Raw genomic sequence first — 16402 nt, 5'->3', positions numbered from 1 at the left:
AGTATTAAGCAATGGAGTCACAAGAGATAACCTCACAAAATCAAAACAACGTCCACTCGTAAACGGGAAGTAAGCACAAGCAACGTAAACACAATGTCTGTAAAAGAGATATCAACTGACTCAACGCGAATACCGGACTGCTTCACTGAGTGAGAGGCAGCCGCCTAAATACACAACAGGGTATGTCGCTATTGGCTGCTGGGACCATGTGCTCCACAGTGGCTCTCACACGTTAGACTCAGGGCCAGGAGCGCGCGCAGCCATGGCTTAAGGCGCGACTGCTGCAGAGACCTCTAGTGATCATAGAATTCTGTGCCGTCTGGTGCGGATTCGAAACCCTCGGTGCTCTGTACCAGATAAAATTTCTGGGTTTCAATGCATGAGTCACATATCATTAGCAGCCACATTCTGCTCATTGTGGTAATATTCATGTGTTGTTTTTAAAGTTGTCATACACACCAGTATTCCCCAACATGTAATAGGATATCTTGTTTGAACAAAACCACATTTGTTTTGGCTAAAGTTGGTGATAAACAATGGCAAATACGAGATGGAGAAAAGAAGGCAGTGTACATTCTTAGCTGTTTAAAATATATAATCATATTTATCTTTGACAAGGTGCATATAAATTCATGACTTTGTCAGTGAAAGGTTGCTACAACCTGAAAATGTGTGTTGTGTGTTAATTCTTGTTCAATGTTCTTTCTCCTACAATGTCTTTGCTTTCAGTTGAATATGTGCCAGAATGATGGGTTTTTATTTTTGCCAATTTATTCAGGTGTATCAGTTCATGGCTGAAAATAAATCTGACACTGTGGGAAAATTACATGAAACTATAAAGCGACTGACATTTGCAAGAGATCAGCTGCAGCTGGAAGTTCATAAACTGGAGGAAAAGCTCCAAGTGGAAGTAGCAGCTTCTCGTCATCATAGTGATGAGTCAGAGCGCTTGCGAAGTAAGTAGACCACTTTGACAGTCAAACCATATTACCTCTGTCTCTGTTATTATGTGTAATTGACAGGAAGGTGTAGCTCTATACTCGTGAAGGGCTTTTGAAGAGAATACACTCTTATCCCCTTAGATGGAAAGTTTGTCTATGCTGAACTAATTCCCATTCCCAGTCATAGTATGCATTAAAGTACTAGTTCTTTTGGGACAGTTTTGTGTAATACACATTTGTGGGTGAACGAATAATTTGTCATATCTACAAGGGATGAGACGAGCTTTGGATCTGATTTGATCTGGGATGTAGGAGGAGAAAATATGATAATGTTTGATGACAGCAAGGCATAAAATATGGTGAATTTGATGTATAAGAAAGCTAGAGCAACAGTGACAAAATTGGTTAGGAACTGTGCAAAAAATGGTTAAGGAAGAGGTTGTTGACCTTAATACAACAAGATAGATTATGAAAATCCTGTCAGTGGAAATATGGTAAACAACCATAATAGGCATTAGGAGGGTGTTTTGGGAAGTATGTAGAAGTTGTTGGGGGGTGGGGGGAGTTAAATATGGGAAATGATTGATATAAAATGTTTTGGTTGGATTTAGGGATTGAAGCTTGTATTGGGATCATGTTGGAGTTGTAGACTGGGATCTCTGCAGCAATGCATTTATCAGATAGCTGGCATTATCAGTCCAATAGTTAATAACTACAGTTCATCAATGCAGTGGAACATAGCTTTCTCCAGGGAGAATGGTTAGATCTGGATATGTTTTGAAGTTACATGTTGTAGCCCTTGCAGCCATCATAAAATTAGTGTCACATGAAATTTTGTTGTGGAATATTGTCAAGATTATGAGATTTTTAACATGTAATTAATTACTAGCTGCAATACATCACACGTGTACACTAACTTAAAACTGGCAATATTAGGATGGCTACAGTGATCTAGCATACACCTAATCATAAAGAGTACATATATAGCAGAGGTATATGGGTCTTTGAAGTACAGACTCATCTGTGTACACAGGTTTATGCCTTCAGAAAGCTCTAATAACTCAAAGTTTTATCGCTATTTGCACTGGATGTGTGTGTGTATCACACAGACCCTGTGCATCGAAGGCATTAATATTGAAAGCTGGTTCACTTATAATAGAAAGCAGGACAGGTCATAATGTGTTGTATAGAAACTCAGCCTGTACTGATGAGGTGTGTTTAACTACGTCTTGTGGACGAAATGTGGTTCATTATTTCTTTCTAGCTGTTTCTTTACTAACCAAAGTTGGTTACATACCATCTTTAGATTTTGAAGTTAGAAATGCCACAGCCCTGTACATAAAACTGCATAGTAAATATTACTATGTGTAATGTTCGTAGTGACCCACTATATATCATTTTCCGTAATATTGATAAATAAAGGATAATATGAGTAACTATATCGAGGCTGTGAAAAAGCACTATGTACACTCCTGGAAATGGAAAAAAGAACACATTGACACCGGTGTGTCAGACCCACCATACTTGCTCCGGACACTGCGAGAGGGCTGTACAAGCAATGATCACACGCACGGCACAGCGGACACACCAGGAACCGCGGTATTGGCCGTCGAATGGCGCTAGCTGCGCAGCATTTGTGCACCGCCGCCGTCAGTGTCAGCCAGTTTGCCGTGGCATACGGAGCTGCATCGCAGTCTTTAACACTGGTAGCATGCCGCGACAGCGTGGACGTGAACCGTATGTGCAGTTGACGGACTTTGAGTGAGGGCGTATAGTGGGCATGCGGGAGGCCGGGTGGACGTACCGCCGAATTGCTCAACACGTGGGGCGTGAGGTCTCCACAGTACATCGATGTTGTCGCCAGTGGTCGGCGGAAGGTGCACGTGCCCATCGACCTGGGACCGGACCGCAGCGACGCATGGATGCACGCCAAGACCGTAGGATCCTACGCAGTGCCGTAGGGGACTGCACCAGCCACTTCCCAGCAAATTAGGGACACTGTTGCTCCTGGGGTATCGGCGAGGACCATTCGCAACCGTCTCCATGAAGCTGGGCTATGGTCCCGCACACCGTTAGGCCGTCTTCCGCTCACGCCCCAACATCGTGCAGCCCGCCTCCAGTGGTGTCGCGACAGGCGTGAATGAAGGGACGAATGGAGACGTGTCATCTTCAGCGATGAAAGTCACTTCTGCCTTGGTGCCAATGATGGTGGTATGCGTGTTTGGCGCCGTGCAGGTGAGCGCCACAATCAGGACTGCGTACGACCGAGGCACACAGGGCCAACACCCGGCATCATGGTGTGGGGAGCGATCTCCTACACTGGCCGTACACCACTGGTGATCATCGAGGGGACACTGAATAGTGCACGGTACATCCAAACCGTCATCGAACCCATCGTTCTACCATTCCTAGACCGGCAAGGGAACTTGCTGTTCCAACAGGACAATGCACGTCCGCATGTATCCCGTGCCACCCAACGTGCTCTAGAAGGTGTAAGTCAACTACCCTGGCCAGCAAGATCTCCGGATCTGTCCCCCATTGAGCATGTTTGGGACTGGATGAAGCGTCGTCTCACGCGGTCTGCACGTCCAGCACGAACGCTGGTCCAACTGAGGCGCCAGGTGGAAATGGCATGGCAAGCCGTTCCACAGGACTACATCCAGCATCTCTACGATCGTCTCCATGGGAGAATAGCAGCCTGCATTGCTGTGAAAGGTGGATATACACTGTACTAGTGCCGACATTGTGCATGCTCTGTTGCCTGTGTCTATGTGCCTGTGGTTCTGTCAGTGTGATCATGTGATGTATCTGACCCCAGGAATGTGTCAATAAAGTTTCCCCTTCCTGGGACAATGAATTCACGGTGTTCTTATTTCAATTTCCAGGAGTGTATATTTCTTCATTTTCATTTTTCACTTTGTCATATGTGTTTACTTATTTATGTTAAGCATTCAGAACAACTTGATGAATGAGAGTTATAAATAGGCCATTCTGTAATACCATACAGTAAAAAAAAGTAAATTCGAAGAATAAAATAAAGACAGTTCTAATCTCTCTATGAAAAAGAAGTCAGTAAACTTAGCATTTTTTCAAGTTGTATTATTTTTGTTTCAGAGCAACTTGTGGAAGTGCAGCAGTGTGTGAAGCAAGGACATAATGAGGCAGAAAAAATGAAGGATAGGCTGAATGCTCTTCAGGCTGAATTAGATGCACGTATAAATGGTGCAGAACTAATGTCTGACAATAAAGATAAAGAGGAAGTTCAGCAGCTATCCAACCGATGCATGATCCTGGAAGCTGAAAATCTCAGGTCAATAAGTCCATGAGGTGTCATGATGGTAACATACTAAACTTGCTTTCAGGAGAGTATATAGCTGACTTCTGTATCTGTTTGGAGCCTATGCTCCATCTCTAATGACATTAATCATTCACAAGCCATTAATCCTTCCTCCCTCCCTCCCTCCCTCCCTCCCTCCCTCCCTCCCTCCCTCACCTTCATGTATCTCATGTAATGGACTTTGGTAATGTGGAAAGAAGTCAAGGCTGTTAATTCAACAAAATGATTTAATATTATAAAATGTTATTGTGTTGCAGTGCTAGTGTTAATTATAAAGTAACCAGAAATACACTCCTGGAAATGGAAAAAAGAACACATTGACACCGGTGTGTCAGACCCACCATACTTGCTCCGGACACTGCGAGAGGGCTGTACAAGCAATGATCACACGCACGGCACAGCGGACACACCAGGAACCGCGGTGTTGGCCGTCGAATGGCGCTAGCTGCGCAGCATTTGTGCACCGCCGCCGTCAGTGTCAGCCAGTTTGCCGTGGCATACGGAGCTCCATCGCAGTCTTTAACACTGGTAGCATGCCGCGACAGCGTGGACGTGAACCGTATGTGCAGTTGACGGACTTTGAGTGAGGGCGTATAGTGGGCATGCGGGAGGCCGGGTGGACGTACCGCCGAATTGCTCAACTCGTGGGGCGTGAGGTCTCCACAGTACATCGATGTTGTCGCCAGTGGTCGGCGGAAGGTGCACGTGCCCGTCGACCTGGGACCGGACCGCAGCGACGCACGGATGCACGCCAAGACCGTAGGATCCTACGCAGTGCCATAGGGGACCGCACCGCCACTTCCCAGCAAATTAGGGACACTGTTGCTCCTGGGGTATCGGCGAGGACCATTCGCAACCGTCTCCATGAAGCTGGGCTACGGTCCCGCACACCGTTAGGCCGTCTTCCGCTCACGCCCCAACATCGTGCAGCCCGCCTCCAGTGGTGTCGCAACAGGCGTGAATGGAGGGACGAATGGAGACGTGTCGTCTTCAGCGATGAGAGTCGCTTCTGCCTTGGTGCCAATGATGGTCGTATGCGTGTTTGGCGCCGTGCAGGTGAGCGCCACAATCAGGACTGCATACGACCGAGGAACACAGGGCCAACACCCGGTATCATGGTGTGGGGAGCGATCTCCTACATTGGCCGTACACCACTGGTGATCGTCGAGGGGACACTGAATAGTGCACGGTACATCCAAACCGTCATCGAACCCATCGTTCTACCATTCCTAGACCGGCAAGGGAACTTGCTGTTCCAACAGGACAATGCACGTCCGCATGTATCCCGTGCCACCCAACGTGTTCTAGAAGGTGTAAGTCAACTACCCTGGCCAGCAAGATCTCTGGATCTGTCCCCCATTGAGCATGTTTGGGACTGGATGAAGCGTCGTCTCACGCGGTCTGCACGTCCAGCACGAACGCTGGTCCAACTGAGGCGCCAGGTGGAAATGGCATGGAAAGCCGTTCCACAGGACTACATCCAGCATCTCTACGATCGTCTCCATGGGAGAATAGCAGCCTGCATTGCTGCGAAAGGTGGATATACACTGTACTAGTGCCGACATTGTGCATGCTCTGTTGCCTGTGTCTATGTGCCTGTGGTTCTGTCAGTGTGATCATGTGATGTATCTGACCCCAGGAATGTGTCAATAAAGTTTTCCCTTCCTGGGACAATGAATTCACGGTGTTCTTATTTCAATTTCCAGGAGTGTATTATACTGAGAGTCACTATGAAAGAGAATAATTTGCAATACAGAATTTCTTTAATTTTAACTCGGCAATTTTACCCATGTAAGATACTTAACATACAATGGTTGTTTGGTACAGGCATGAGTAGACATGTATTTGACTTATTTGTGCACTGATAGATGTTAATGCCTTCAAGTCTTTGTAGAGGTTCTTCTTGATTCTATATTTCATTCATGATATTACACTAATTTTTGAGGAAAGAGCAATGTTGGTAACAACAAACGAAGTTAATATATATGTGGGGGTACAAATAGGCCTAGATGATGTCAGTAATACACCATTTTATTTCCCAAGTTTATACACAGGGCACTTACAACTAGCTGTCCAGCACTGTTGCCAATGAGGTACAGATTGGTCTTCCTGCAGATAGTCTGCCATAGTACCAGGTACATACCTGCCCTAATGTTGCCAGTTCCCCAGTGTGGAGTATGTGATGTTCAGTTCACCATATATGTTTGTGAAATAATTGTCAAGACACACAGTTTGTTTTTTGCAGAGATCTCTGCAGATGTTCTTAGAATGTACTTAGAATGTATGATCCGTGTAAGATACTTTCCTTAAGAAAAAATATTTCTGTAACTCCTTAGTCAGTGGAAACTTGCACTGGAAACTATTTCCTTCATTTTTCGAATGTAGCTGAACTAAAGTATTTCATTAATTATAGTGGGAGTTTTTCAGTTACATTATTGTTCTATTCATAATCCCAAAAATTTATTCTGCCTACTTCTTGTGTGTCACTGTTTGAGCAGACTATTTTATAGCTTATGGAATTACTTGAGAAACAATGAATTGTATGTACTAAATTTTGTCACAGTTTTGATCTGAACTATCTGTTGTTTTCAAACTTTCCACTAGCTGCCACTCCAGTAAGAGGCATGGTACTACATTTTAGTCTTGTACTCGAATCATCAGCAGCAAAAAGAAAAAAAAATTTCTCTTATGACAATGCAAATGGAATGGCAGCTTTAAACTTGCTGCTCAGATGTGTAGCTCTCAAGGAAAGTATACAACGAAGATTCACTGGGATGCAGATGCAGGGGCAGAGATGGGGGTGATCCAAACAAAAGTATGTTCACTGTTTGTAATTCAATAATTTCAAAAGAAAGCTACTATCTCAAGCAGAAGTTTAGTGTAACTTTTAAATTTTTCGTGAGTAGGCACTTCGCAGTACATTTATGGTAGAGGTGGTGTGGTGTACCAGTACAGTGGAAGACCATCAAGTAGTAACAATGACTGAGGTGAGGTTACCATTTATGGAACTCGGGCTGTATTGAAGTCATATTGGAAGTACGAGAACAGTCACGAGATGTAACGGTAACGGCAGAGTAACTTTGGAAGACATCAAATAATTGCCCACATTGGTGAAAATTTCAAAGTTGACAGAAGTGTTAAGGATATGCAGAAGGCAAGATCCAGCTAAACTTCCTCACTCATCCCCTCTTCCCTGTTGAATCGCAACTCTTTTTGTATGTGCATGGCGAGCATGCCATTGTTGTACTTTTTCCTTTCCTGTGCCATTTTTTAAATAGAAAAGTGCAAGCAATGGAGGGAATGTTGCCCACTACTGACAAGGAAGACTTCCATTGTAACCCCCTCAGATTTTGTGGTAAGATGGCGCAGTGGATAGCCCATCAAACACTGAACACAAAGCAAGCATGAAAACAGAAAGAAGGTGTACTGAATTGTGGGGGGAAAAAAGCAAAATAGAAACAGTGAACAGTCCAAGCCTCAGAATTTTAATATGGAGGGAAAAGGGATTGCCGCGCTGTCACGGTTAAGTGGTCACGGTGCTGGACTGTAAAGTGTACAAGTCATTTTCAAACCTTCTTCGGGCCATTTTTCTATTTCCACAATATTATGAACTGTCCATCCCATCATTGAAATGTTTGTTCTCTTTCCATAGTCTTGGTAGTTGTCATACTATACATTGGTTATAGAATATGAGCCCTGTGGTAAGAATATGTTATTGTTGCAAGCAAACTTAATGCATAGTGAGAGCAGGTGAGATACCTCATACTTGGCTCATAAAAATGAAAACAATAAACAAACAGGTGTGAACTATGTTACAATAAAGGAATTCAAGAGTCAAAACTTCCAAAAGGGAACACAACTTCAAAAACACTAAAAACATATGTTTTGACAGAGCACAGGTAAACTGTGTGATTGTGAAACAGTTGCATTAATTTGTTGCAGCTTATGTGACAAACTGTTACGTTTTCATTCCCTTGGGAGTGATCACATTCACATTCATACAAACACCTAACTCTGGCAAGGAGCCATATCACACTCACTTACGAGGCATACAAGTTGTTGCGTCAGTAAGAGATTCCCTTCATATGACACACGTTCTGTCACTAATGCCGTGTATGACACACCCAACTTTTTTTCAGTTTAGGATTTGGTTCACTTGCCACCTTGTCATCAAACATTTGCAGTTCCCATTCAAAAGAGATTTCCGTTCGGCTGCTAATAGAGTAGTTCTGCAGAATCTGCCAGGCACTTTATTGTGAATTGCAGAGTAATCACGTAGATGTAGAATCGACTGTCATTTTAGGTCCCTTTCTTACACCTTGCTGTTGCAAAACGATGTTACATCAAAATATTGACACAAACTTGAATGCAACAAAAAAGGAAAAAAAGGCACGAGGGAGGTTTGAACACGGCTCACCCGCCTGATAGTCCATCACCGTGACCACTTACCCACGATGCAGCTGCTCTGTCGAGCCCTCTTTATTGCATTTCGTGCCCTTGGACCATTCACTGTTTCTATTTTGCTTTTTTTTTTTCAAAATTCGTTAGACCCCCTTCCTGTTTTCATGCTTGATCTGTGTTCAGTTTTTGGTGGGCTGTCCACTGAGCCCTCTTACCACTAAATCTGAGGGGGGTGTGATGGGGAGCTTCCCTTGTCTGTATGGTAGCCAGTCCATATGAGTGAGTTGGAAGGTACCCATACAGTTGCAAGCCCCGTGACTATGCAGGGAATGCAGTATTGATGCCCGTGGTATTGCCTCTCGGGATCATGATGAGTAATAGGTGCCTGTCCATTTGGGGCCACTGAGATTGTTATGGCTTGGTGGTGGCCATGAAGTAGAGCCATTGTTTGGACTGTGCACCATCATGGTATATATCACATTCAGTCAAATCTGAAGTTACCATCCAGTATGCATGAGGCTCTGGCAATCTCTTCAGACTAACCTGACTGATTCAGTGCAGACCATTACGATCCCAAGAACTTTCCCTCCATGGCCACTCCAGGAGACAAAAGCAAAATCAAGCAAACTGCAGAAACCTATTCCCCTCAGTGCCTTGTTTGCACCTGGACTGATGGAGGGTCCGTTCTATCTACTAAACCTATGCATTGGGAGAAAACTACTCCCTCAGTAAACTATGAAGTGCTTGTCTTAAATTGAAACGACAAATCCTGCCCAGTCCTGTTACCCTCTTGCAAGAAATTTGGTGACCTATCTGTTGCTGTAGCACCCCATAAGAGCCTGAACATGGCACAGGGTTTAATTTTTACCCAGGACTTACACTGTAGAGGAATGAGGAATTGTGCAAAAACTTGGATTAGCAAGGAGGCGCACTTTATATCATGTACTTAGAGTCCTGCCAGACAACTATGTTGTCACTAGAGAATTCATCCTCACTATTGAGAGGGTATTGACTTCCTAAGAATGCTAATATCTGGTATACTGTAGTTATGCAAAACCACGTTTCCCACCCTCGATGCAGTGCTTTAACCCGCTAAGTGGGTAGTTTGTGCACGTGCACCTCTTCCGCAGTGGGTAAGATGCACCAGCATGTCGTGGTGGTGCTGCGTACTGTTCTTGCGCATAAAAGTTTTCCTTCACGTTTTCGTTGTTGAATTTAAATTGATATTGGATGGAAATGAATAAAATATATTGCAGAAGTTAACAAAACTATATTTTTACAATATTACAAGTCATTTTCAGTGTGAAACGCTTCAAAACAAGGTGCTGCACACAACAAAACTTCATATTCTGCGCACCGGTATGAAGTCTCTTTGCGAAGGCCTTTTCTCGTGCACACTACACACCTCCTTGTTGGTCTTTCCTTCATTGTGGGTGGCAGAAGGTCTGGAAAATGCCTGGCTGTAAGGTGCGTTGCTTTCGGTGTTCGAGGTGGGTGTCCTGTCCTACTGATGTCCCTTGTTGTGGTGAAGATATGGTCAGCTGTTCGCCAAGACTAATTGTGAAGCTCATTCTACTTTGTTCGCCACCATGCTTCTTGTACAGAATGTATGCATTGAAGCATGCAATGTCCAACAAGTGACGGAAATGATTCTGATAATATTTTTTCAGTCTGCATCCTGGCCATCTGGTAGCTTTGTAACAGAATCGCATGCGCCCCCCACCCCCCCCCCCCCCCCATATTCTTGTTATAGTCAGCAAAAACATGCAGCTTTTGAAGGGTTCCCTTCTTCGAGTTTACATTTAAAAATGTATTGTCACAGAAGGTGCTGACCATAACAACGTCTCTTTTGTCCTTCCATTTCCTTACCATCTGCTTGCGTCTGTACCCTGTTATATACTCTCCTTTCTTCAGTTTTTCCTTTTTTACGAAGTCAGCGAACCCCTTCCTGTCTTGCCACATTGTGCCGACAATGTTGGTGTTAGTGCTGGTTAGTTTATCCACCAAATCTGGACTGGTGTACCAGTTGTCAAGATAAATTCAGTGGTCTTTCCTGAGTAGATCGCGTTCAAGCTCCAGAACAATTCGAGAGGTTATCTTTTCATCTGGATAGTGTCTACCACAATTAGTGTCCTATCAGTGTGAACAATATAGTCCCATACGTACCTGGAGCTGCTGTCACAGAGTTCGTACAATTTTATGCCAAATCTGCTACGCTTTGATGCAATATATTGCCTCCCTCCAAGCCTTCATTTCTGTAGCAACGACAATTCATCAGTGGTGATGTTCCTTTCTGGTGCGTATACTGATCTGAATTTACGCCGCCGATGCTCCGTAATGGGGTGAATTTTGAACAGTTTTCTGATGACAGTGCCTAGTGGGTCATACAAGGTATTGTCAGCAAAAGTGGAGGAATTTTAATAAGAGATGAAACTGCTTTTCACTCATCAGTTTCCTGAATAAGTCATGTGTAGTGTCCTGCCAACTGCAAACTCTGGGGTGTACTGGTAAATTGGAATGAGAAGCTAGGAACTGTTCTGCATATAAGTTTGTCTGTTTAGCTATTATTGTGCACAAAGCATCATCCACAAAACACCTCATCACATCACATTGTTTCAGAGGCACAACTATAACACTACTACCACTGAACAATTATTGATTACAAACTGAACTAGCATGCACAAATGCTCTAGGTACCGTCTTCTGCAGTAGTGTCTTGTTGTCAGATGTTTCTGAATTGCAGTCACTTTCACTAGCCTCAGCATCCGTGTCTTGAAAAACTTTCAGAACTGTCACTGAAATTATCATCACTTTCTAGAAGCAGCTGCTCCTCCTAGAGAAGCTATTACATACAACAGTGTCTTCATTCGTTTTGCAGCATTTCAGCTCTACTGGTAGCAATCTTTGTCTATTCAACATATGTCAATGGTGTTGCACTGATAAATAGTCATTGGACAGTAACTGTTGTTGGTATTGGGATATCTATGGAAGACTGGAATTTATTTAAAAATTTGACCAGAGGTTGTACTGGTCAGCATGGATTATTGGTGTGGTATTTTGATGCAGGTTACTTATGAAGTTCATATTCTTGTGTGGAGTTTAAAGAGTGTGCAGTGCCATGTTATAATCTCGGTTGTTTTAACAAATATTCTTTGTCATTGTTTCAGGTTAAGAGCGGAATGTGTGAAGTTGAACAAACAGTGCAGTGACCAAATTCAAATTCAGGAAGAATTGGAAGCACTGAAATCACATTTGTCAAGTCATCCTATTGGTAACTCCTTAGAAGAAGTGGATGAACTTAAGAACCAGAGGTCAAAAATGACTGAGAAGGTAGTAGTTCTTTTGTGATAATTGTTATGTGATATCTTTAGTAACATAGAAAGCCTAAAGGCTTCCAGAAAATAAGGACTGCTACTGTAAAATATTTTCTTTCAACAGTCTCATATTTTAGACATGTAGAATTGTAATTCTTGTCAGTACATAAAAAATTAATGTTATTCCTCAAAAGACAACTGCTGAAATATGCTGACTGAACTGATTCATTTGTAACCTTTTCAAAAGGAAACTTAAGGTTTTGTTTTCTTGGAACCCAATTTTAATTAGTTACTTTTGATTTATAGTTATAGTATCATTTGAAAGTTTAAAAAATTGTGGTGTATGAATTACATTGTGCAGTGACAGAGCTGTGCAAAATAGTGAATCTAGTTACCTTTAGTTAACAAATGGCTCATAACAATAGGGGCTGTATATGAATAAGCAAGAGTGGCTGTAATAGTTTATCCCCCACTCATGCTGAATGCAGCAATGTAGTGCCCAAGAAACTGGACTCCAAATTATATCCCTGTGTAGCCAACCAGAATAAGTTTAATTTGCCAGATTGATTCCATAGAATAAGCATACCCAGTTTGTCCCCCCCCCCCCCCCCCCCCCCCCCATCTTTGTGCAGTCTGTGTCCATACTCAGTTTCTAATTGTGTTGGTGGAGGATTGTTAAACTACTAAACTCCATCCTTTCCCCACCAATATATGCAGTAGTTAAAAATATGTACAAACTCTCTTGTTATAGTTGGTTTAACCTTTGAAACCATGCTAGATAAAACTGGTTGTTTAAGCCAGTGTGAGTGAAGGTTTCTAAGGAGTGAGATAATGCAAGAGGGCCTTCAGAGACAGCATAGTCCTCAGTCTATTAGCCGTATTGTCATATTATAAACAAAACAAAACAAAATCGAAATGTAATGAGTAGGCACCCAAATCACAAAGCAAGCTTAATAAATCCATTTTTATAGCAAATAATATAAATAAAACCTATAGAAATCCACTATATTCTGGTGTGTTGTTAAACTAAATTCCTTGTTCCATTTTCTAAAAGTTAATTGAACATGATTGCATCACTTTTCAGTTCTGCTAAGTTTATTGTTTCTGCTGTGATGTTCCATGGAGACTATTCTTTGGTCAGCTTCACAATGTATAGCAAAAGTTGAGTAGCTCATTACAAAATTCAGAATAAGCTACAGTTCGCAAGATGGTTTGTAGTGCGACACTTTGACACCTGTCTGCATAATGTACACTATGTGATCAAAAGTACCCGGACACCTGGCTGAAAATGAGTTAAAAGTTTGTGGTGCCCTCCATCAGTAATGCTGGAATTCAATATGGTGCTGGGCCACCTCTAGCCTCAGTGACGGAGGCATACGTTTAATCAGGTGCTGGAAGGTTTCCTGGTGAATGGCAGTCCATTCTTCATGGAGTGCTGCACCAAGGAGAGGTATTGATGTCAGTTGGTGAGGCCTGGCACGAAATCGGCATTCTAAATCATCCCAAAGGTGTTCCTATAGGATTCAGGTCAGGACTCCGTGCAGGCCAGTCCATTACAGGGATGTTATTGTCGCGTAACCATTCCGCCACAGGCTGTGCATTATCAACGGGTGCTTCATCATGTTGAAAGACACAGTCACCATCCCCAAATTGCACAGTGGGAATTGAGAAGGTGCTTAAAACATCAATGTAGGCCTGTGCTGTGATAGTGCCATGGAAAACAACAAGGCGTACAAGGCCTCTCCATGAAAAACACAACCACACCATAACACCACCGCCTCCAAATTTTACTGTTGGAACTACACCCGCTGGCAGATGACATTCACTGGGCACTTGCCATACCCCCAACCTGTCATCTGATTGCCACATTGTGTTCCGTGATTCGTCACCACACACAACGTTTTTCCACTGTTTAATCGTCCAGTGTTTACAGCAATCAAGGCATTGCTTGGCATTTACCGGTGTGATGTGTGGCTTATGTGCAGCCGCTTGACCGTGAAATCAAAGTTTTCACACCTCCCGCCTAACTGTCATAGTACTTGTAGTGGATCCTGATGCAGTTTGGAATTCCTGTGTGATGGTCTGGATAGATGTCTGTCTATTACACATTATGACCCTCTTCAACTGTCAACAGTCTCTGTCAGCCACCAGATGAGTTCGGCCTGTATGCTTGTGTGCTGTACATGTCCCTTCATGTTTCCACTTCACTATCACATAGGAAACAGTGGACATAAGGATGTTTAGGAATGTGGAAATCTCGCATACAGATGTATGACACAAGTGACACTCAATCACCTGACTACATTAGAAGTCCATGAGTTCCACGGAACGCCCCATTCTGCTCTCTCACGATGTCTAATGACTACTGAGGTAACTGATACGGAGTTCCTGGCTGCACCTAATGTGAAAAACGTATGTTTTTGGGAGTGTCCGGATACTTTGGGTCACATCGTGTATATGAAACATTGAGACTTTCGTAGTCCTGTGAATGGGAAACGTTGGCACATAAATTGTACAGTCTGTATAATTTTGTCAAATGACGGTCAACTGTTTTTAAAATTGACGTATGTGGGGAGGAAGAGTAGGCACTTTTATGATGGAGTAAAAAAATTGCTTACACCCTGACTCACAAAATGATAATTTCGTCAAAAGGTTACTCGAACTATACTTTGTAATTGGATAGATAAAAAATTACTCACCAATCAGCAGCAGGAGAACACAAACATAAAAGGTATTATAGTTTACATGCTTTTGGAGCCAGTGTCTCTCCTTCCTGGCAGAAGGGTTGAAAGGGAAGGAAGAGGAGTGAAGGAAAAGGACTGGTGATGCTTAGGAAAAAGGGTAGAATTTGAAAAAGTCATTCAGAACACCAGGTCAGGAGAGACTTAACGGACAAGATGAGAAGGAAAGACCTTACTAGTCCTTTTCCTTCACCCCTCTTCCTTTCCCCTAAACACTTCTGCCAGAGGAAGGAACCACTGGCTCCAAAAGCAAGCAAACTTTAACTTTTATTTGTGTGCTCTCCTGCCACCACTTGGAGAGTAGATTTTTTTATCCATCAAATTACATTATCTTTTCAAGAACTGATTATTTTCATTGATATGGAACTATACTTAGATTGAGCATAAAGTTAGTAGGAAAATATATGGCTTCAGAAGTGTCTTTAATAATGGAAAAAGTTGAAATATTGGCAAGAAACATTTAAAAGTTAAGCATGAAATAAAGATTTTTTACATTTTGTAGCGTTAATATAACTATAGTCTGCAGTGTACTATTTACTCGAAGGCTTTTTGCATAATCAACTGTATTCTAACATGAATGTAACATATTAAAATATTTAATTAAAATGTTTCTTTTTTGCTTTCTAGGTGAATTGTCTTGAGGAAGAACTTGTGCTTGTGAAAGAGAGGTATGCAAAATGCAATGATGAACAAACTCGTCTGATAAAAGAACTTGAAATACTGAAACAAGACGGTGGTAGTTTGCTTAATCAGACATATGCTGTGAGTAATTTGCCTAATTTTGCTTGTTCTTAAGTTAACATTGAAGTTAATTTATCATTTTGGTAATACTCGCACTGATGTGTGTGACATATCTTGTTAATGCTGGAATTCTACTCATTTTTAACACCTTTTTTGATTTTATATTCATTTGCTGTAAGTTATTTCGATTCTTGTCTGTTACAAGTCAGAAATATTTTCACTGGGAAAGCTTAACAGTCTTCATGTGTTTTCTACAGAATACTCTTGATACTAATACATGTGTAGAAAGTGTATTTTGTAGTGATACAGTATGTAAAACTAGACACACCAGTGGATTACTTCAAAAAATGGGCCACAGGCATCTTCATTTGAACTATCATAATTGACTTCATTTTATCTATCATAATTGACTTCATTTTATCTGCTCCTCCCAATCCACTCCCACCACTTGTATTTTGCTATGAAGTGTAAGTGCTTGTAGGTGGGTCTTTTGTGAAATCCTGAAATAAGTCGTCGTCATGCACTTCTTACAGACGAATAAAATATTATGTATGTAAAGGGCTGGAAGTTGTAATGATAGAGCATTTACATGTGTAGGAAAATCAGGATAAAAATTCCACGTGTTGGAAGTTCAATTGATTTACGAAAGCCATTGCCAGTGGCCAAGATTGATTCCATTGTGCAGTTTGCGCCATACTCTGACTCAAACATTAAACTTAAAGCACATGGGTTGAGTTAGAAGAGTTATTGTACAACTTATTTACAGTCTTATATGGGCCATTGAGGTGAGGGGTGTCTTGCAGTTAGACTTCACAGAGGCACTCCAGTGCATTTGTCACTCTCATACCCCATGAAGTATTTAATTTCCTCCTCTCTGTCACATTTTCTGGCTTTTTACACTTTATGGTATTCATGACTGCCCATACT

The 16402-nt window shown here is 42.3% G+C and overlaps 1 protein-coding gene across 5 annotated transcripts in view; it reads left to right on the top strand.

The window, feature by feature from the left end:
* LOC126471445 (sarcolemmal membrane-associated protein) overlaps nucleotides 1-16402 on the top strand; it is a 354795-nt gene that overhangs the window by 282122 nt on the left and 56271 nt on the right. For all 5 annotated transcript variants that reach the window (XR_007586307.1, XM_050099624.1, XM_050099625.1 and 2 more), the window contains 4 exons: nucleotides 779-956; nucleotides 4056-4251; nucleotides 11847-12009; nucleotides 15362-15496. Coding sequence is in view for 4 of the 5 variants with exons in the window: in XM_050099624.1 (XP_049955581.1) it covers nucleotides 779-956; nucleotides 4056-4251; nucleotides 11847-12009; nucleotides 15362-15496 (672 nt within the window). In the remaining variant the exon portion in view is untranslated. The remainder of the gene's footprint in view (nucleotides 1-778; nucleotides 957-4055; nucleotides 4252-11846; nucleotides 12010-15361; nucleotides 15497-16402) is intronic.

This window comes from Schistocerca serialis, chromosome 3, assembly GCF_023864345.2.
Source record: "Schistocerca serialis cubense isolate TAMUIC-IGC-003099 chromosome 3, iqSchSeri2.2, whole genome shotgun sequence".
Taxonomy (NCBI): domain Eukaryota; kingdom Metazoa; phylum Arthropoda; class Insecta; order Orthoptera; family Acrididae; genus Schistocerca; species Schistocerca serialis.
The sequence above is the reverse complement of the archived record's forward strand: the minus strand, read 5'-3'. Positions and strand labels throughout refer to the sequence as shown.